Below are 22,743 nucleotides of genomic sequence, written 5' to 3'. Positions count from 1 at the left end.
ACATCTCTAAAAAGGCCTCTCCAGAGGGAACTATGGTTTTAATTCAGGCCAGAGATACTTTGAAGCTACTGCTCGACTCATTCCCCAGAGATGTTATTTTTCATTACGTATGATGTGTGTGTGTGTGTGTGTGTGCACGCATGCATGCATCGTGGTCTGAGTGTGGCAGTCAGAGGACAACCTGAGGAGGTTGCTTCTCTCTTCCGAGGACTGTATAGATTCCAGAGAGTGAACTTAGGTTGTCACTTCCTGGTGACAAACCTCTTCAGCCCCTGAGCCATCTCACCTCGGTCATGATGAAAAATGAGTCCCATGGATTTTCCTTCTGTTTTGCTAGAAATGCTCTTCCTGCCTCTACTTTTGGATTTTCTCCTCCAAATGAGACAAGGCTATTGTCCTCTGCCCTAGTGGTTTCTTATGGTACATTTATGGATATAGAACCAAAGGCTGAATGACGTTTAGGCCTGATTTTGTAATTCAGTGGTAAAGCATGCTCGGAGTGTACACAATGCCCTGAATTTAGTCCCCAGCACCCAAAATAAAATAAAATAAAATAACCAGAAAACAAAATCAAAACGAACCTGGAGTTTGGAGACCACTTGAGGAATAAAAGCCTGAGTGTTGCCTGAGTGGTGCCTGATAGTGGGAAGCAGTGTGCTGTGTGACAGTGCAGCGCTGGAGTCAGTGAATGTCACAGAACAGTCAGATAGCGAGTGGCTTTCTGGTGGTGCTAACTGCATTTTTCAATGAGAGGATCAAGTGCTGAGTCAGAGATCACATCTTTTTTCTGTTAAGCAGTATCTCTGACCCTGAAGCATTCACTCTAATGTAACTCTGGCCTCTAAATGGATGATACATGAGTGGCCCTGAGCACTGCCTCTGGGACATGGCACTAAGTCTCGCTGTGATGTAGGAAGGCCCTTTTAGGACACTGTAGTTTTATTTGTTTAAGATGTGGTTCAGGTTAGCCCAGGCTTGCCTAGAATCTGCAGTCCCTTGCGTCTGCCACCCCAGCACTGTTTGCAGGCCTGTGCCATTTCGCCCCATTAGTTCCTGATCCTTTATGATTTTTTGCTGCCATGGCTTTGGAGATCAAACCCAGGGCCCTATGGACACCAGGCAGACAAGTGCTGCACTGCTGTGCTGCATCTCCAGCCTTATTCTGACAATTTTTATTTTGCCGTATAAATGATACAGTAACTAGAGCCATAGTTCTTGATGGTTCCTTGTAGGCTTTTGTTAATTACCATGATGTGCCAAACGTTAAACTATTGAGCCTAACTTTGCAATGCAGGCATTGCTAGTCCTCAACAGAAATGCTGGGCTACTTTATGGTAGGTCACAGGCTAATGTAGCTGCTGGAAAAGTAGCTCTGGCTATTCCTTCCAGGTTCAGTTGTGATAACTTAAGCCAGTGCTCCAGCTCCTTGGGACGTCACTTGACTGTCTTACAAGTTAAGACAATATTTGTATTTCAGGAGGCTGCACTTATACCGTGATTCTGAATCGAGCCTTTGTGAGCGATGCCAACTATTACTGTGAAACAGGGACACTGGACTACTAACTAACTGGTCTGCATTTGCTCTCTGTGTAAAATAGTGCTATAACAATGCTAATTACTAAGCATCCGAATTGTAAAAAAAAAAGTGCACAGCAGTAATTTGCACCTTAAAAAAGTGAAAACACATACAGGGCACATGCTTGATTTATGAACTTCCCAAGGGCGTGTTTAGTTGTGGTTCACTCATGGCTTGACTCTTGTTCAGCATTTGGTTTCTGTGTGTGCTCTCTAGACTCTAGGAAGAGCCGTCAGTGAGAGCAGAACATTTAAACAAGGAAGAACATTTGGAGACAAAGGACTGGTGCTATTAGATCAGTATGTGCTTTTATTATTTGTTTTGCTAGTTTTAGAACAACTAGAAAAAATATTGCCTTTGAAGTTCTTCCCTATGATGTAGAGTTACGAACTGGGATGGCTGGATTTTAGGATTCTATGGCTCTAGTTATTTATCAGTGGCATATGATCAGGTTCTGTTTGATTCAAACTCTGAGTCCACGAAGCTGTGTAATTAGTCTAACAGATACAAACCAGTCTAGTTTTTTTTTTCCCCTCCTAATATGGAGAAGAATTTCAGGCCCTCATAAAACTTGTGTTTTGCCTTGAGGATGGATCAGAAGCACATGCATCAAGTAATTTAGAAGGGATACTCCTTAACCATGAGTTGTCATCCAAATATCCTGGCTAACCCACCCATTCTGGTATTTATAAATGCATTTTCTGATTCATTCAGCATACTTGCTATTTGACACACAGAACTTTTAAAAGAAATTTGTGTTTTTAAGAAGTGAAGTTACTTTTTCTTGTCTAGTGTACTTGAAGGATTCCTGCTTGTGGGCAGAAAATAGAGGTTTCAAAGGAACCTTGTCTCCATATGGTTTTCCTCGATAATCCCCTATCCTCCATCTTCAGCTCTCATTCCTTTGCTTTCTTGCCTGTGGCTACATTTCTATCTCTGCATCAATTAGCACAGTGATTTATACAACAAGCAAGCAGTTTAGAGGTAATGGTACACAATTAACATCTCTTTCCACCATAAAGGGTATGCTAAACACCCCAGTCATTGCTTTCTCTGCCTGGAATTGAAATAAGTGTTTGTCCTAATTCATAAGCTATCTGATGTGAAGTGGGTCCGCTTTGTACTGCACTACACCATTAATCTAATTATAGATAGCTGCAAATGAAGTGCTGTCGGGCTGGGAGATTGAAGAAAATAGCCTTTTGTCATTTAGCATGACTCTGTGAAGCAGGATCACACTTTACAGGGTAATGCCGCAAAATGGGAATCTCAGGAATACTGCTGCCTGTTGCATCTTCTCTAATTACTGCAACGTTGTAAACACAACTGGGCGCTGATATAAATAGAGCTGTAGCGATGCTGTCATGTGGGTTGTGGGAGAAAGTCCTTCGAGTGCTGTTGGATTAAATGATGCATCCTGATTGACAGCTACCTTGAGACTGCACTGATGGAGTTGTCACAGCTCTATGCTAACAGGCTGAGCCACCACTGCAGCTGCAGGAAGCCTGGGCTGAGACCGGGTTGACCGGCTACTGGCCTGTTGCTTTGGCTGCAGCCTCCCTCTATCACCTTTGTTACTGATTGAACCTCTATGAGGAAGCCACCAGCTCCTGGTCTGTGTGTTTCTAGCATGTTTTCTGGAGATTCCTCTTTCAAAGGATTAGCTAATAGGCTCTGTGCCCAAGGAGAAAAACAGGTGCAGTCCATGGCCGGGAACCTTGCTTTTCCTTGTGGAAAAATGTGCTTATTCTGCAACGAACTGGGGCAAGGATCACACTGATGGCTCCTAATTCTGTGGTGTGGCTTACATTATAGCTTATAGAGTGCTTCTTCTCTGTCCAAAGGTGCTGATTGAGGGGTGCACATGCTCTCCCACAGGTGGGCAGCCCGCTTTTAGGACGTAGCAATCAGATGAGCATATTGCGCTAGAAACCCCTCCTGTCCTACCCTGCACTCTCTCCCACAACCACACTGGGTCCCATGCTGGTCCTGTGGCCTTCCTCTTAACTGTCCACATGTTTTTACATTAGAGATACCATAAAATGGGTTTGTTTGGAGTCTTGGCTGGGGGAGATTTTACTTAATTGGGTCAAAAACCTTCCATGATTGTCACATTTGGGATAAGCCATCTAAGCTGCTCCCAGAGAGAGCCTGTTTTCTAATTTACCTGGTAAAAAAAACCAAAAACAACAAAACAACTTTCCATCCCTATGACAGTGATTTGGAGACAGCGTCCTAATACCAGTATAGGGAAGTGGGTTTTACTCCTGAGTCCAGCCAGAGCTGACCACCCTCCTTTCTGAAACCTTTTCACCACACCCTGACCCTTCTGGACCTACTCAGGATGAAAAACTGTCATTTTTCATGATTATACTTCTTTCTGTTAGCAGCCAGCCTTTAAAACATCAACACTGTGCTTCGCATGAACACATACATTTTGCAGTCTCTGAAAACACTTAAGTGTCCATCATATAAGCAGACTTGAGCTCTGCTATTGCTAGAAAGGCCCTTTCCTGAACCCTCAGCTAGCTAACTGCTGAACCTAGAGAAAACAAGGAGATCCAGTTCAGATGCCAAGCTCTGGAAGCCCTAGTGCAGACTGCAGTGCTCCCCTTTCTGGTGCCCCCTTTCTGGAGAGCAGCACTAGAAGACATCTGTAGTGTCACTAGATGTCTACTTGGATGGGCCCATTTGCTGCACCCAACCAGGCCTGTTCAGACTTTTGGCTCCACATACAACTGCAGGGCTGACAAGAGCTGTTTTAAGATGGTCTGAGATAATCGGGACAACATCAAAGGTAACCTTAAGAAAAGTAGCTTCTCTCTCCGCTTTTCCTAATCAGAAAGGTCACTTCTAAGCCAGCCATGTTCAACAAGGCCTCTCCTGAGGCATTCACTCCTTGTTATTTTTCACTTGTGATTACAATAAGGCATTTATTCCTAAACAGATTTAAGAACAATAAACAAATACAAAAGGGAAAGGAACATCTCATCAATAACAAAGGCTGTGTCTGAAGCACTGAGTTTTGGACTCTTTTACATCTCTTTCCAAGCAAAGCAGGGGCCCTACAGAGAAAGGAATTCAGAAGATATGAAAGTTATAAAAATAGTAAGGCCCCAGTTTTTGTCGGGGTCGAGTCCGCTCAGAAGAAATGGTCTGAGGACGGCCTCAGCACTTTGTTCACATGGAGGCTTAGCTGAGAGATGGCCAAATTACTGGTTCTTGAGCCCATTCGCTGTGGTGACAAGCTGTTAAGTTGTCTTCTTAGTATATACTTTCCCTAAATTCAAGGTTCATATTTTGGAGTTAAAGAAAACCAGGGGGAAATAGATCTGAATGCTACAGTGAAAACTAATCCCTACAGGACATCACATAGTAGTGTCCCCCTGGTGATGTCGGCTAGAAATGGAACCTGCCTGGTGCACACGTGCGCCTGGTGCTGCTGGACTTTCTGTTCCAAGGGAGACAGAGCACAGATACTAAAACTGTGCAATTTGGCCCAATTATGTCCCCCTCCCCAAGGATTTAATGAGGGATGTGGAAGCACAATTCATGGGTGATGAGCAGTCTCTCTGCCCAGGGTGTCGTTAGACTGACAGCAGCTTGCTTTTCCCTTGCCACTTATGACTCAGATGAATTTTAATAGGAGCAAAAAGCTTTTATTTGTGCTGTAATTTCACTTAAGGATCATATCCTTCAGAAACTGGCAGACACTTCTATGTCTTGATTGCAAAACACACACTCAGTAGTAAAGAAACATCCAGAAGATGTTATTATTCAACCTGTCACAGTGTCGGAAATCTGCTCGGAACCTAGGCCATCAAAGCTCGTCTGTGGGGCCTCCCCCACCTGCTTTCACTGGGCCCTGAAAGAGCCCCTGGGAGAATGCCACTGTCCCCATGCAGAGTCAAAGTGGGAATCAGACTCTGCCTTGGCCTCCCTGCTAGCATGATGCCCACAGGAGGCTCTGAGTTACCCAACAAAATGGAGCTGCCCAGTGGGTGCCGTTTCTGTCTTCCCCAAAGAGACCGGATCTGGTGGGAACCAGAAACCTGGCACTGGCTCCAATTCCCTACCTCAAAGCATTTTATTTTCTGTTTGGATAGAGCAAATTGTGGTTCATATATTTATCTGGGCTGTTTCCTGTCCAGTAGGAATTGTCTTTATTAGAAGTGTTATGATTCACTAGACTCCTTGGCCGTCCACCTTTGTGAGCCACCTACCAAAGATGCCACGAAAACTGCTGTGCCTGGCATTTTCTGTGTTTTAAAAATCTTGGTGCTATCATATCTCGGCCGAAAAGATATTCTCATTATGTCTTATCTTTCCCCTAGCTGTCTTGTCATATGAGAAAAGGCTACATGGTAATGTGCCTAAAAGGAAAAACATTTTGATGTGAATGTAGCATTTTATGTCACTGAGAAATATTTGAATGTTAAGGACTTTTCTTTTTTCTCAAAATGAACACTGAAGCCTTTGTCTCTATCTCCCTGGTGTAGCTGCTCCCCGGTGTGGGAGGTTTGCTACAGCAGTTTGCTGCCATCTACTGGCGTGCACACAGTGTCACCGCCTTTATCCCCGAGGCTGAGGGCTCATGGGATTCTCTGCTTTGCGTGCTCGCTGGGCAGTGTTCCTCAAGCAAAACCTTCACTGTTCCCCACACAAAGTTCTGAGATGGTTTTCTTAAAGATCTGTGATACTTTTTATATATCATTAACTAATAATCAGAAATTCCTCTAAAAAACCTGGCTCAGTATGTTTCAGATATGAATAATGTTATGTGGAGGGTTTTAGACTGTTTGACTTTAAGGGATATTATTGTAATTTTAATTTAAAGCTAAAAGCAGATTTTGAATAAGTAATGTATTAGAAGATAAATGAAACATTTAACCTCATTTATGCTTTTCTCTTTCAAAGTACAAAGTGCACATTTTAACCAAACTTGCTGCAGAACTGAACAAATTCATGCTTGAAAAAGTACCCAAGGACACCAGCAGCACTCTGTGCTCCCCGATGCCTGGAATGGTGGTGGCCGTTTCCGTCAAGCCTGGAGACATGGTAAGAGTTTCTGTGTGAGGGATATGCTGGGCTCAGACTTCCCCTGCAGACTAAAGGCACCGACAGGATCCTGCTCCCGTGGCCCCCCCCCAACCCACAGGATGCTCATGGAGCTGCTGTGCACTTACTGTCTCCCTGCTTCACATCTCAGTGGTGTAGGTGACAGCGCCTCCTTCTCCCAAGGGGGTGTGTGTGGAGAGGAGGGGCGTGGAGTAGAAATGATGGCAGACATTCTCTTTTCCAAATCTGTAATTTTTAATAAAAATCTCAAATTTCTAAAATTTACATTTAATTCGAATTGTTCCTTATTCCCTGACCCTATCTCATATCTGTTTTTTCTGATATGGAATTCATGCCTGACAGGATTTCTAGATGCAGAATTTCTGAACTAAGTGTTTGTTTGGTTGAGAAGGAGAGTTAAGGAAGCCGTAACCAGCCCACTCTTGGCAGGTAGAAAGTGAAATTCAGTATCACAACTGGAGGCTTTGTTCTTGACCTTTATTAGTAAAGCTTTGTGACAGCCCTTATTAGTAAAGCTATGCTATAGCTCATCTGCTCAGGCCCACAACTCACTGTGGACAAATGCACAGGGTACATACTTTTTTTTTTTAACAATCAGCTGTTTACATGCAAAAGTAAAAAATGGTTTAAAATGCAACTGGGAGATTCCCAGTGACCCTTAAGTACTTGTGTTTTTACTTCTATGCAGGAAAATAAAACCACTTTCACGGCTGTGTGCTAATTCTTCTGTGTATCCGACTGAAGCCATTGGACTTTGCCTAATTTTCTGTATTATGTTAAAGAGGCACCTGATTTTTTTTTTATTAATACAGAGTATCATGTTAACATTAAAAAGAACCCATGAAGGTGACTTTGGCTTCTAGAAAAATACAGAGTAAAAAAACCGATCAAGTTGCATTGTTTTAAATCTTTAGTCCCCAAATTAACATGAAACTGGGAAACTGACTTAAAAATGGCTTCTCCTGGTGATGTGGGAGAGCTATCAGCTTTTTTTGAAGGGCCAGGTAGCCCTGCCTAGCTGCCTTCACTTTGAAGGTATGGATGCTCCTAGAAGAGCTGCAGACAGCACTACCTGAGGCCAGCAGTGGGAGAGGTGAGGTGTGAAAGTTAGAGGCTGAGTGTGGATGCTGCTGTCTCCTCCATGTTTTCACACAGAGGTATGGGGGTGGGGGTGGAAACGAGCTGGCTCTCCTTGGTTTTGGCATTAACAGTCACAAATGCACACACTGTATTATCAGAGCATCCAGTGGAATCTTGTGTCTACATGTGCAGCTTAGTGAGCTGTGGAGGGTTTTGTTGTTGTTTTGGCTCCCTCTACCCTTTGGGGTTTTCTTTCTTTCCTTTTGTTTGTTTGTTTTGTTTTTCTGGAAGCCACCCAGTCTATATAGTGCCAGCCCCAGCCTGCCAGTTCTAATTGTGGCTATAATTAGAACGTCACATCTGTGCTCCTCTGTCCTCTTAAGTATTTACCTTCAATCCTGGTTTTCTGACATCTGAGATGAAGATGGGCAGAGGGCCGTGGCTCAGCTCTTGCCTGGGAGGCCGCCCCCATTTACTCTCTCCTGGCCCCCATTTACCCACTTGTGACTGCTTAGCTGTCGAGCAAGGCAGTAAGCACAAGTGCAGCTTCTTGCCTCCATAAATAGTCTCCAGGCATGACTGCTGCCCTTCCTGGTGTTCAGTCTTTGGTTGGCAAGTTTACTCAGGGAAGTCCAGTGATCAGCAAGAGTCTAAGCCCAGTCTTGCTTGGTAGGGAGCTCTCAGATTAAAAGTACCCACCATCAATTCAGTGTGGGTATTGGAGAATGGCTGCAGAATGTGTACAGAAAACAGAGCCTGCTGTCTGTGCGCCCGAAGCCAGAGTTCCTGGGACTCACACCTACCTTCTTTATAAATGCTGTGTGTCTGTGCATGTGGCTGGCTGGTCAGGTGCAACACACATCTTTTTATCCCTGGAAGAACTTCCTTTCATATCTACGCCATTATACTGTGGTAAAGCGGTTTTCTCTGGAGGCAGTAATATTTGCCAACAGTATCCTGAACCACAGATCCTCAAGTTGGACACAGGGTGAGGAGCCAAGCTCCTCCCAGAATCTCTGCTTGAGATCTGCAGTCACAATACACGGACCTCTCCTTGGACTCAAGGTAGAGAATTCAGTGAAGCTGTCAGAAGAAACGCTAACACTGCTTGTAACTGCAGTTTTGCAGAAGTGACAGAGGGCCGGTCAAGCAGTAAGAGCTAAGGGAAGCTGCACTTTGCCAGGGAAGATCAATCATTTCTGTGTGTTTTCAGGAAAAACAACCGAGGCCATGTAAGCACTCTCGGTTTTCTTTGCAGTTTTGTTCACAGTTTAAATTCCCACAACCTGTAGCTTTGTACTGATCTTTTAAGAAAACTTGATACAGAATAGTGGGTCTCTTTTGTATAAAATTCTAAGTAACAATCTCAGCCACCTTTTAAAAGCTTAACAATTTGAAAAGTATTTTAAAAACCTGAGTAAAAGGACTTGGGTGATTGCACAGAAGAGATAAATGCCTTCACAGGGCTTGCTGCATAGGAAGGTCTAAGACCTACTTTATTTGAAACATTTTCCCTGCTCTAAACACTGGAGTTGAAGTGTTTTATTCAAAATAAGTGAAGTATTTATTCAAAATACTCCTTTAGGATACACACAGCAAGAGTTCCCAATGCTTCAACCTACTATTTAGTACAGCAGCAACTGCTTCCTAGGAGGTGGGGTCTTGAATGTATGTGGAAAGGATGCTAGGAAACAGTAAGTTGCAAACAAATCACACATTTAATTCAGGAGACAATGGATGGAACAGTTTTTCTAAACCCTTCCTATTTGACTTCTGGGAATATTTTTACAGTGATTATCATTTTCATACCAAAAAAGTTCATTTTTATTGATATAATGCTAAGCATATATAATAGTTCTTCCATAAAATGTTATGATTTGAATATTTAAAAAAACTTTTATCTTTAGCAAAAATATTTAAAATTAATTCCTAAAGCATACTGGTGCCATACATGTGTGCCGTGGGTTAACATTAGACTAAGTTGTTACGTTTGCTGCAAGATGTCTCCCTTTGCCTTTAAAGAATAAAATAGAGCCGTTATCAGTATATTTGCTTCCTCGGCCTTTTGATATTAGACATAAAACAATAAGAGCTAACAAAATAGAACCAACCCAAGGTAAGATTTTTTTTAAACATTGCTTTTAGTTAAGGTTCTTTCACATTATATTCAGATTCTGTGCTCATCTAAATGAGAGAATTTCCCTTACTGCTTCGGAAACTTAAGGAGACAACACCATCTCCGTCTTATCCGTAAGTGGACATTGCTGCTCTTGTTGCTGCTTTCTCCCCTGTCACCTTTACACATCTGCAAGTCCAAAGATGAAGCCACTCCACCTGGTCCGTGGACTGGCATCTAGCAGAAGGGCTGTTAGGGTTTGTGACCATTGCTTCTTTGGACAGTGCCTTAGGCAGAAAACGAAAGCAGCAATAATAACGCCACTAGGTTTACCGCCACTGGGTTTCAGCATGGTCTTGTCTTCACTGTCCGTGAGTGACCACAGACCAAGAGACAAAAGACACAGGTGTCCCCTGCAGAGCTTCAGTTGCTGCCTCCTGTTGTCTCTAAAGCTCCTACAGTTGAGTGTGCAGCCAATCTGAGGGAGGCACACGTGAACTTGGCAGATGTCTTTTCCATTGCTCTAAGAACCAGCTTTGAAACCTCCGAAGCATTTAGTGCCGGAGGAAAGGGATAGGCTGGGCCTCGGGATACCTGTACCTGGTGCTTCCTGCAGCCCAACATTCATTCCTGCCTTTCTCCTGCAGAGGAGCCAGGCGGGCTCTTGGACAGATTTTCACTTTATGGATGCACTCATTTATAGTCAGAAAATGATGGCAATAATTAATTTACATATTTTATAGCAGTGGTTGTTTAAGCAGTTTGAGGAGAAGCCCATTTTGAACCCAAACTACAAACTGTATTCCCTGGGACAGAAACAGAATCACACACTCAGGAACACTTTTAAGCTTTTAAATCATGAAGCATATAGAAAGCTAGGAGAATCATCTCCCAAGCACTTGTGTGTTCTCTGCTCACCTTAGCCACAAGTACTTCGAATTTTCCTAGCAATGAAAACATACAAACCATGAAGTTGCCTAGGGGACCCCTCTCCTCAACCTGGCCCTTTAATAATTTTTTCCATGTAACATTTCTTTTAAAATGTTTAAGGATAGTTTTTGTCATGGCTAACATTTGGATTTTTTATTCTTTATAATGTAATACAAATTATTGGCATAAGATAAAATGTTTGATGGTCAGTTTGTGTAAAGTCTTGTGCAGGCTTGGCAATGGGTTTATTTTCCAAGGAATGTCTTCCTAGGATGAGAAAGCCTATTTCCTTTGTAGTGTTTTTAAGGCTTATTCTCAACCTTACCAAGATTCAAAATACCTTTTATCTCTTAACTATATATGTATGTGTATACATATACATTTATATATGCTGAAAGAGAAGTCATCATGGGTCATTTAAAACAGCCTACTGAATGCACAAAGATAGCACATCAGATTGGCCTCTCGTGACTGGAAAACATTCCAGTTTCCACTCTTTTCCCTTTGTAACTATAGGCGCAGGCTGTCAGTGTAAGCTAAGTTAGAGGGCAGTAGGGAGTCATGTTTTTCTTCATTTTAAGGAATTTTTACAAAACCTGGACTTCATTTACATTGGCCACAATCTGGATTCCTTTCTGAGCACCCCCAACTCCCACTGCACAATTCTAGGGGGTCTGAGGGCAGAGCTGAGGCTGACACCATGCAGATACCACCGGTTTGAACCTCAGAGCCCCCAGGCATGCTAAACACGTGCACTCTTCTCTCCATCGCCCTTCAGATTGAGTGTGCTGGGCCGGAGTGCCTCCAGATGAGGGTCAGCCATTCTGTCCACCGCCTGTCCTCTTTGTAATTTGATGCCAGTCCCATCCTCGCTCAGATAGGGCAATCTCCTGGGGTCCCATCTCCCTGTGGGTTTTCCATGAGACATACATTCTTTCTCCAAGAATAATCAGGGCATATTTAGCAGCCCGTGTTAGTAACTCAGGAAAAGGAAGCAGGAATAATCAGATTCTACCCTGCCTTTTAGCAAATGGAGACCGCCTCCTTCAGATCTCAGAGACTTAAAATGTGTTGGATAACTATGTTCTAAGTGACAAACCTTTCAGTGTGAAATGGAGTGATTTTCACTTGGGTAATACAGTCAGGAGGGCTGATATGGATCCCTAGTTTTCGGGGGACCAGTGTAGCAGAAGGGGAGACTGCAGTGGGCCCATAAGCCCTCCGAGCCTTCTGTCTCACTTGGCAGAAAAACACAGAGCACAGAACAACAAAAGAAGGCTCCTTTTCCATAAAGGTTCACCCCTCCCCATCCCCCATGCTTCTTCCCCAAAAGGGGCCTGAATTTTTCAGCTGCGCACCGATTTGGTGCTCACTCTTGCAGGGAAACAGTTGCTGTCTGAACAGGCAGGAAACAGTTTTCTTTTAATTGCTGGAATCATTCGGAAGTGCTCCGTGCCCTGCTTCTATACAGCAGATGCTGTGCATTAATTGGCCTGCGTGGAAGTGACCCGGGGTTCCTTGCAGCGGGCCCGATTTTAGGCAGAGGGTTTAAATAGCTTATTTATTATTTTGTATAATCTGCCGTGCATTGTGTGCTGCTGCATGTGTCGTGTTTCATGGTCTGCAGTTTCTAATGTCATGTGGGTTTCTAAGCCGGTGTTTCTCTGGTAATGTACTAGCAGCAGGTAAGCTCAAAATACCATCCATCAGGAGCTAATTTTTTATCCAGATACTCCAATGACTGATGAACCTGTCTTTTGTATGAATGTTTAGCACAGTAGAAAGCCATATGCCACTGGCACAGTTTCCTCTACATTCTTTACAGTTGCTAGAGTAGGCTTCTAGGGGGAGGGGGAGCACAAACTCGACGCCATTTGCATCCTCTGGCCTTTATTCTAAGCAGTAGCACCCTTAACACAGCCCCGGGTTTGGATGACAAAAGAGGGTAGGCACCAATGTAAAGGAAACCCGACTCCCATAATGGTTTTCTCCATCAGAAATATGACTGTGCACTCTTAATAGGAATCCTTGTTTTGTTCCTCCCCGTCTGTTGCAAACAGACCTCAGCCCATTAGAAGGGCCTCCCTTGTGTGGGAAGACCACAGCTGTTACTGTAAAGCTCATCCAGTCACTGTATCACCCCCATTTTGTGGCTCTGAAGGATGAAATTGAGAAATGGAGCACTGTGCAGTCATCCTTTACGCCTCCAATTTTAGGCCTTCGCCGTCATTTCCATGCTTTTATTCCAAATCAAATAACATTAGTGGGTGGCAGCACCTTCTGATGAATGTCTCGGCTCAAGCGCGGCTCTCAAGGCTCCACTCTGAGGGTCTTGCTCTATGTCTGGCAGAGATTCCTCCTTCTCTTCCCCACCCCGTACTTCTCTTTGAGCTTTCTTTGGGGTGATGGCAGTTTGCAGTTCGAATGGTACGCATTGCCACACGGGTCCCAGTCAGAGCATGTTTTCTAAGAGGGGGCATGTGCTGGAGAACGTTCTGTATCTTTTAATCTTTGTGGAAGGAGTGAAGGGGCCTTGGTAGAAGGAGATTGGGGGCTTTAATCAGAACCAAGATGTGGCTTAAATCATTAGCACAACAAAGCATAGTATAAGCTTCGAGATAAAAGTCCCCTGGGAAAGGAGTCCTCGGAAAATAAATGGAACTTGATAGATTTCCATATCATTTATAACTTCCCTTAATTACACTTGGAAGACTTGCCAGTAAAACTAGAAAATTGGCAGCCTCTCTCCATTAGAGTCATTTTGCCGACCATGGCAAGCAGCTGGCTTCGCTGGGTTTCATTTCCCATCACTCACAATTAGTCATCAGCTGGAGATGTCTGAAACTCCTCAGCACAGAGCGATGCTGGGTGACATTCAGGCCCCTAAACATGTGAAAATCTGCTGAGTAAATGGGCCGAGTTCTCTCACAAGCTCACTCGTTTGGGGGCAAGCCTAGCTCCCACTTAATGAGGGCTGCTCTAATAATCTGATTCGAATGTGAACCTTGACCCTGTGTCAGAGAAGAGGATGCAATAAGCCGGATGAAAGACACAGGATTCAGGTCTCCAAACTTTGCACCATTTAGACAGCAGAGAAGTACGTCAGGCCAACTGCGTTTAATCAGACAGACTTGTAAGGCTTGTGACCATTTAGTAAGCCCAACTCGAGTTACATCCTGACACAATCAGTGAGCCTTTATCAGATGATTCACAAGTGTTAGAGGAGTCTGTGTGCAGCCGTGCTCCAGAGCTGGCTCTGTCATGGGCAGTGATAGGGATTGCCCAGCTGTGCTCAGGCTTCTCGGGCCTGCCAGCAGTTCAGAAGATGAGGTAGTGGGCACGTGCTACATGCTCTGCAGGTGTAGCCACCACAGGAAGGAAGGTTCTAGCAGGTAGGAGCTAAGCCCCAAAATGTCTCTTGGTGGGAATCAGAGCCTGCCTGGAGAGTGCTTTTTTTTTTTTTTTTTTTTTTTTTTTTAACATAAGCTTGTACTGCATTGATTTCCAAGGGATGAAAAAAAGTTGAAATTAATCAAGCCTGTCTGCATACCTCTTTCTGTATTTGGTTTTACATTTACGTGTGTAGCATGATCCGGTCAGAGCAAACATATCACTGCTTTGTAAAGCACAAATGGACATTTTGTTACAGCTGCCTCAAGAAAATGGCCGCTAAGCACGGTTGAAAAGAGAATGAGCAAGCTAGAGGTGGAAGACACGGGTTTCCGCTCACAGCTAAATGACGGAAGGAGACTAAAAGGTGTTGAGGGGGAAAGGCAGATGGAGGGCCCAGGTCTAATTCTATGAGTTGCCGATGGCTGAGTCAGGCAAAAGACAGCCTCCCTTCCCATCAGGAGAAGCTTACTTCCCATCAAGCTTGCTTTGCAATCAGAAGGAGGGAGGGGCTATGTCAGCTTTGAGATTCCTGTTCCTGACTGGATTAATAATTTGGGACTTAGTGCTTGCACTCAGTTACAAGCATCCAGAACCATCCAGGGAGAATGGTTGTGGTGGCAAGGCACCCTAAACTGCTCATGTCTTTCTGCCCCCAGGCTCTAGCAGGGCCTTGGGAGGTAGTGGCCTGGTGAAGCTGTCCCTTAGTGTTCACTGTAGGTAGTGTTGGCCCCTAGCCATGGCCACTGAAAACCTCCAAGTTTCGTACAGAGGAATGTAAGGACACTTGTATGTGTGTATGTTGAGGAAGGGTCGGGGGCCTCCTCAGTCTGCCTAGCAGGTCTTAAGCAGTGTGATGAGAGATGAGCAATGACAGGGAAGACAGCTGCTGGCAGAGGGCAGCAAGCCCATCCACAAGGAAGCTGATGGCATGAAATGAGGGGACTTGGAGCCAACTCCAGCTTTCAGGTGTCCAGGCTAGGTGGGTATGTGGAAGGCAACCACATAAATACCCATGGTGAGGACTTGTCCATCTGACAGGAAATAGTGACCAGAGCCCAGAGGTAGACATTTGATTTCTAACTTCTGGATGGAATTTCAAGGTGTCCCAAGGAGCCATCTGTGCTGCTGCCTGCAGGTCAGGGTCAGGGACGTTTGGGCCTGGGTGCTGGATAAGCTCTCTGTTCTGGCCATGGCTGGGCCATAGGCCTTCCCCATGTGACTCAGTGACACCTGCCCTTCTCCTGGTTCTCTTGACTTCCTTGCTGGGTTTGAAGAGAAACAAGTGGCTCTAATATGACGGCATGAAGGAGTAACGGTTCTGACACCTCCGGCCAAGGCATGTGCATCGTCTTGGCACTGCCCTTTCCTGTCCCACAGTTTGAAGAACTGTCCTTTTGAGGTGTTTCTTCTCTGTGCCTGTACTGCAGATGCCAGGTGAAATGAGTCAAGAGCGGCCGTGAGCACTGCGCTCCAAGCCTGCTTGTCAGCAGTGCCTCTCCTCGGTGCCAGAACCAGAAGCCTTGGCATCTCCTCTCTTCCTATATTCCCGTGCCAGGAAAACACAGCCCACCACCTGAACAGCAGAGGAAGGAGCGCACAGGGCTGCAGTACTCACGCTGCCAGCAAGACAGCTTGTGCCACACAGGGAGCCGAGGGGACTTGGAGATCATTTGGGGATGGCAGGAAAGAACATTCTCCAGGCCCTTCTGTGGCATTGGCCAGCACAGCCACAGCAGTGCGACTGTCCAGGAGCCCCAGCCACCATACCAGCAGTACCCCGTGGAGCCTTCAGCCTACCACTTCATAGAGCAAGAGGCACTTTCTCACAAAACAGAGAAAGAAATCCAGGCCCAGCTCCTTGGTGCTTAACCATTAAGGCCAGAGAAGAAGGAATAAGTAACGTGGTTTTTAGTCCCAGCTGACTCCAGGATAGAAGTCCCAGATTAATCCTGTGGGTATGAGCCTGCTCAGCCTGCATCTCTCCCACAGCCAGAGGCAAGGCAAGCATCAGAACACAGGCTTGAGCAGGTACCTGAAGAACTCTCAGGCCTTCTGTAAGGACTGGGTATGGCTGGAGAAACCATTCCTGAGTCGGAAGTTACTCCCAGAAGCCACTTCAGGGTTAGTGCTTACATGTCTTGTAGACTTGACTTGATAAAGGTAGACATGTGCCGTCTTTTAGGAAATTACTGAATTCTAATTCCCATTGGTTTACTTTGTCCCTTTAAAGCAGTCAAGTTGCTGGTGGTGTCTGTGCGTAGTTGTGTGATTACTACACAACTATACATTTCTAATCATCCCATAAAGAAACCATTACCCTTTGGTAGCCACGCCCTTTGCCCTGAATACCCATAAGCACTAGTGAGTCCCTTGCTCCTTAGGTATCTGCCTGTTGAGGATATGGTAGAGATATGGAGGCACTGTTTTTACATCATCTCTGCCAACTCCCAGGGCCCGGGGAAGCCCCAGAGACTACTCTAGTGATCTTCCAATATGGGCTTTTCTATTGAGAACTGAGTGAATGGCCTTTCTCTGCTGGCTCCTCTGAGGGCACTGGAGTGGAAGCCCTCAGAGGTTGCTGGTGTTTCCATGACCAATCGGCACATTTGACAAAAATGTGCTGTCAATGACTTCACTCTTGGACTTTTACTATAAAATTGGAATGTTCCTAAAACATCTCTTTTTAACATATTTTCCAGGTAGCAGAAGGTCAGGAAATCTGTGTGATTGAAGCTATGAAAATGCAGAACAGTATGACAGCTGGTAAAATGGGCAAGGTATGTCCCCAGATTCCTACTAGCCTATTCCAGCCTGCGATGGACATAGGCCCTCCACCTTTGAGACATGGGTGGGTGTCCTGAAATTGAATACAAAGGTGATTCTGCCCCATGTCCCCCCTTTCCTGGGAAGGACACTGGGACTGGGGAGTTCCACTCTGTCAGTGTGTCTGCCTCCTAGAGAGCAGTCCTTCCAGGAAGGGGTCTCCGTGTCGTGTTCAGGTAGCCAAAGCGTATTTGCTCGCCATGTTAATGTCTTTCAGATGAAGGGGTCTTTAATGTTTAATGTTTACATCTGTCTCCGTGGCACTTAGTTACCTGAGACTTAGGTGACACAGCAGGAAATGGTTTTACAGATTGCGAAAATTAATGTAACGCAAGATAACTTCCCCTCGAAGGGAACAATTCAGTTGTAGATGGAGGAGCTGAAGACCCACATACATGCAGGGGACTTAATGTTTCAGGGAGAAAGAGAGAGAGGGCATCAGGACTAGAATTTGTTTAGATTGAAACTTTTCCTTAAAGAAAACAGAAAAGCTACTTTGCTATTTTTCCTGTGACTAAAGAGATGCCATCATTAATAGATATTATATATATTAATATATATCATATATAGATCTCCCCCTCCCAAAGGATTGTTTTGATTGATTTGAGGAGTATCTACATAGTAGACTGTGACCAGGAGGTGAGGACAGCAGCAGAGGCTGGCTGTGTCCTATGCTGTGGTCTGCACCGTGGCCACATTTTGGGAACATTGAGTTGAGAGAGATGTCAGTTACAATCAAGTCAGCTTCTGCCTATCTTGTGGTTCATTCTAACCCTAACCCTAACCCTAACCATCAACATCAACAAGATGAAGTTTCAGAAGGCCTAGAGTTTGCCTACCTGCTCCTCATGGGAAAATCACAGGCCCCTCTGTAGATTGAATGGCCTCAGACTGAAGATAGCCATCCAGTGTCTGAGGGCACTGACAGTGTAGAATCATCTGCAGGGTCATTAGCCATGTGGCATCTGAGAGCTTTGACATGGTAGAATGGTGTCCAGGGTCTTAACCCTTTCTATGCTGAATCTGGGGTCTCATGCTCAAGGAGGTGAAAGCAGTTAAGTAATGAGCTCCCAAAAATATGGACACAAAAAATGTGAGCTATAGTTTATTTAAAACTCATTTCACTTGCTTTTGCAAATGCTGCACTAGTGTCATGGTGAGAACTTGCCCACCTCATGGGGACCAAGAATAGATGTGTAGTCAGGCCAAGGGCCCTTGTGGCTGGGCTAAGGTGCTGACTTAGCACACTATTAATTTCCGAGGCAGCATGGAGCCCAATAGAAGCTGGACGCCTTATTTGCTTTCTGTTGGGTCACCGTAGGAGTGGCCTGGCTGCTCCCTCATCCTCAGCCCAGAACTGCTTGCAGGAATGCTGTTGGACCTCAGCTCACTCAATCCCTCCTGTCCATTTATTCCAGTCCTGACCCATAAAATAAGCTCTGGATTTCAACCCAGTAAGACAAAGGAGTGGCCCTGTCTATGTCTGGAGCTAGTAGTTCTTCCTCGGAAGGGTCGTTTTTCTTCCCAGAGGAAGTGCTCAGGATGGGCACAGATCCACAGGCACAGTCAGCAGGCTATCATTAAACACCTAGCACATACCAACATCCACCTCACTCATCACCTTCACTCACCTGCCCATCAGGGCCTTTGAGTACTATTCGAATAGCTTTACACTGCTCTTAGGAGCTCTGGGCTCACGTTTAAGACAAAGGTCTGTTCCTTCTCTTACAGTGGGGGGACTTGGGCACAGGCCTGTCCAGCAACCTGGACAATTCCTGGGACTTTTATTCCCTTAATACTCATATGGCTAGTTAGGTCAAACCCACTGTTTGCTCATGGCTTAAGCAACTATTTCCAAGGAGAGAAATGACTTCTTATGTCCTCTAGTCTTCTGCCTGTTCCTTTTAAACCTGCACAAAAAATCTGGAGAAGACAGGGCTATGTTCAGAAGAGGAGAACAAGGTCAGGCTAGGAGATTCTCTCTCCGATTGGTACACGTTTGGATTGTTGTGAAGCTGTTTGATTTTTACCATGACATTAAGTTCACATTCTAGTCTCAAAACCGCAGGAGGAGGCAGGAATGGAATGCATCAGTCCCCAACATAAACATAGTAGGTCTCAGGATGTTGTGACCCAGGCCTAGAGGCCCCGTATCAGAGGCCTGTAAGCAATCCACAGCCTCAGTTCCCTAAGAGTCTTCTCGGGCTGGCTGGACAGAAGAGACAGAAGTGAGGCGCGGGCTCTGCAGGGACCCCGTACCAGGCTCCTCACACAGACGTGCGAGCAGAGGGGTGACCTCGGTTTCCGGGCCTAAGGCTACTTACTTCTCATGAGAGATTGAGGTGACTGCCTCTCTTGGCTCCCATTTCTCTTTCTTGCTCTTACCCAAGTACTTTAATTCAAGGTGAAATTGGTGCACTGCAAAGCCGGAGACACAGTTGGTGAAGGAGACCTGCTCGTGGAGCTGGAATGAAGCACTTGTAGCCCTTCAGTCACCACTGCTCACTGCTTTAATTAGCATTGCCATTATTCTCTAACCCTCAATTTGCTCAGGCGTTTACAGGAGCACTCTGTGCAGCAGGTTCTACAGCATCATATTTATTCCTCAGAAGAGGCAAAACCGACACTCTGCCAAAAAAATCACCAATGGGAATTTTTATTGATATAAATACTTGTACATATGATTTGTACTTCTGCTGAGATTTCCTAGTGTCAAAATTAAATCAATAAAACCAAGCATTTGTCTAAATATTAGTTTGCCCTTTTTTTTCTGAATGAAGACAATATACACAAAGGCGACGGGCTGTGCCAATTGACTGTAAATATTAGCATTTCATTGTGATTCTTTAAAAATTTATATAAATTCCTTCTCTGCTTCCAATTTTATTAGCTTTTGCCATTTTATAATCTGATTACCTTCCTTCCTTCCATCACTCATGACTTCCTTAGACCAGGCAGCACAGATGAAGGTTCTGGAAACCCCATTTGGTGTGCGTCTACATCGATGTCACATGGATGGTTGAAGAGTCAGATCACCATTTTGGGGTCTGCAGACAAGGTGCCTCCTGTGCTGGTCCAAGGACAAATATGTTGTCCCAGTCCCTTTTTCTCACTGCTGTGTGCGGGGCTGCCAGGCCATCAACTGATACCCATATTTGCCCCTCTATTTTGTGAAGCAAGTTTCCAATTAAGAAAAAGGGGCTAAAAATAAGCCATGCGTCTGTGCCAGTTGCAGTTAGTGATCAGTCCACCATTACGCTGAAGGGTGAGTAAGCTCTGAGTGGAGCGTCAGGGTGCTCAGCCAGCAGCTGCACTTGGTTCTACAATTCCTGGAATCCATTTTCTACTTCACTGGGAGGCAGAAACAGAGTCATGTGCAACTTGCATCTACGCTGACAGATGATCAGATGGCGGTAGATGGTAATTGGTACTTGGTGTCTTCCTAACATTATTTTAAGTGCTGTTTGTATTTGGAAGCAAAGCCTTCTGTCAGGCCTGAGGAACAAATTACTAATGTGTTGGTTCTTCTGAAAGGCTCTCCCTCAAGGGCTGCACCTTCAGGTGGCAGAGACGGGCTAAACTGCCGAGAGCTGGGCACCTATCAACGACATAAGTGTGAGGGCTCAGCTGTGTCATCTCCCAGCAACACACTCTCTACCGAGTAAGTACACCAAAAGAAGGGCCAGACAGCAACAGCAGACTTTTATTTTAATGGCCATTTTAATAGTTTATGTGTGATTTAGAAAATGCAGGTGGGGGTGGACGGAGCACATAGTTTAGGTACAACATGCTTTTCTTGATGTTTTTACACTGATTTGACCCAAATCAGCATCTCTTACCACTTCTTTCTAGGTTCTATATATGGGAATCAATATGTTAAACTGTTCAGATACAACTGCAGCCCAGTCCTTTTAGTCTCAGAAGATTCCATGTTCAGGTTAGAGCAAAGCAAATTTAAAAAAAAAAAAAAAAAAAAAGCAGTGAGGAGCACCAGGTACTCTGTAACTGCCGTTTAGGGGACTCAGCCTAGAGTGTTTCTCATCTAGTACATGCAAGCTCCTCCACTAAAGACGGAAGCAGAATTAAGTAACATCAGATTAGCGTAACATGTTTTATAATTGAACTGGGAGAGCTCTGCTTATGCCAGGCAGCTACCAAATTCCCTCCACCCTGTTGGCATTTGGGGCACTAGCCCCTCACCTGTTTTCCCGGGGGTTGTAGCGGAGCCCGTGTGGGCCCTCAGAATCATAGCTTGTATGGTAGGGAAGAAACAGCCACTCGGGTGCATAGGTGGCTGTACTGTACACGAAGCACTGAACACTGTCCCCAGGGCCTCCAGCACCCTCCCACTCCAGCACCCGCACCTGCAGGGCTGTACGCTGGTACATGCTGGGGCAGCCTTCGAAGTCATCCAGGAAGCGCAACATCTGCTCATCCACCTCATAGATCTCACCTGCCACGCAATGGCCCGTGCCTGGCAGGTGCAGCAGCCAAGGTATGTTGTGCTCGCCCGCAATCACCAGTGGGAAGGACTCAACTGTGCAGCCCCGGCCTCGGAAGGTGGCTAAGCCATGTGACTGGTCCAGCATGACTTTGTGGTTGGGCTGGCCCCGCTTCAGGGTGCCATACACGAAGATGTGGGTCATCTGGCTGCAGGCACTGGAGGAGAGAGCAGGTGAAGAGTCTCTGGGGGGCAGCCTCTGGACTTGAGCGTAATACCGTCACAGTCCTTCCACTCTTAAGGAAGAGAAGCCAACGTGTTTTGGTTAGACTTTGTTATGGCACCTAGAAGCTCGTGTTCACATCATGACATGCTTTCTCTAGCTATTTAAGAAACTGAAAGAGGCACTAGGCCTCTTTCAAGCCAAGAAAAATCCCAAGCCTAGCGAGAAGAGTACATATTAGTGACTTTAAAAGTCTGGGCTGCGGGAACAAGATGTGGTGACATACACCTTTAATCCTAGCACTTGGGAGGCTCAAGAAAATGGATCTCTATAACCTTGTAGGAAGAACACTCCCTAGCATGGTAAACATCATTGTGTGTTGTGTGGTGGGAAGATCTTCCATGTGTTTGTAAGATCACGTAGGTCTGAGCTCAAGTGATCCTCCTGTCTCAGCTTTCTGAGTAGCTGACATTAGAATACCAACACACCCAGCAAACAGCCTCAGCTGCAATGCTAAGGTAACAAGAGCAGGCGGGTCAGCCACTCTGCCCCACTAGGGCAGAGGTCACAAAGACCTCAAGCACAGCCCACATGTGGAGACAGCTCCTGAGCATCTCAGGTGGGGTCATAATGGGGCTGGAGAAAAACAAGAAAACAAAACAAAGCTTTTTCAGCTGGCTACTGGGGTCTCAATCACAGCCTTCTGTTTCAGGAACACAGGCCTGACCTCATGACTGACACAAACCTTTCAGCTCACTGCCCTGTCCCTGTGGAAGTCAAGTCACTATCAGGATCCTATGGCAACTTCCAAGAACATGTACACCCGAGTGTGCGGCTACCCAGGACACCACCCTTGACAGCCCAGCCATACATTAGGTACTCAGCCTAAGAAGAGACTTGCCTGTCACACAGGAATATCCCAATCAGGCACCAACACCTGCAGCCTGGCTACCTTCTGACACAATTAGCTTTCAGTCTTTTAAGGAACTTTGAAGTCCCCAGAACAGATATTATGAACAAGGAGAAGCAAATACATTTAAGTAACAACCTGAATCCCCACTTCTGGGGCAAACCAAGGTTTC

General features: G+C 45.4%; 2 protein-coding genes across 4 annotated transcripts in view; one reads left to right on the top strand and one right to left on the bottom strand.

Annotated features, from left to right (window-relative positions):
- Nucleotides 1-19,746, top strand: part of Pcca (propionyl-CoA carboxylase subunit alpha) — a 304,568-nt gene extending 284,822 nt beyond the window's left edge. The window contains exons 22-24 of one of the 3 annotated variants that reach the window (XM_032917891.1): nucleotides 6,494-6,634; nucleotides 16,874-16,951; nucleotides 19,402-19,746. In XM_032917891.1, the coding sequence (XP_032773782.1) occupies nucleotides 6,494-6,634; nucleotides 16,874-16,951; nucleotides 19,402-19,470 (288 nt within the window). In that variant the 3' untranslated portion in view covers nucleotides 19,471-19,746. Of the gene's footprint in view, nucleotides 1-6,493; nucleotides 6,635-16,873; nucleotides 17,486-19,401 lie in introns of those variants that run through there. The other 2 variants (XM_032917890.1, XM_032917889.1) reach the window with 2 other exon arrangements.
- A 937-nt stretch (nucleotides 19,747-20,683) lies between these two features.
- Ggact (gamma-glutamylamine cyclotransferase) lies at nucleotides 20,684-21,652 on the bottom strand. The gene has a single exon (XM_032917888.1). The coding sequence runs from the start codon at nucleotides 21,641-21,643 to the stop codon at nucleotides 21,194-21,196; it is 450 nt and encodes a 149-aa protein (XP_032773779.1). The 5' UTR covers nucleotides 21,644-21,652; the 3' UTR covers nucleotides 20,684-21,193.
- Nucleotides 21,653-22,743: the final 1,091 nt, after the last annotated feature.

This window comes from Rattus rattus, chromosome 12 (genome assembly GCF_011064425.1).
Source record: "Rattus rattus isolate New Zealand chromosome 12, Rrattus_CSIRO_v1, whole genome shotgun sequence".
Lineage (NCBI taxonomy): Eukaryota > Metazoa > Chordata > Mammalia > Rodentia > Muridae > Rattus > Rattus rattus.
This window is presented reverse-complemented; position numbering and strand designations above follow the sequence as displayed.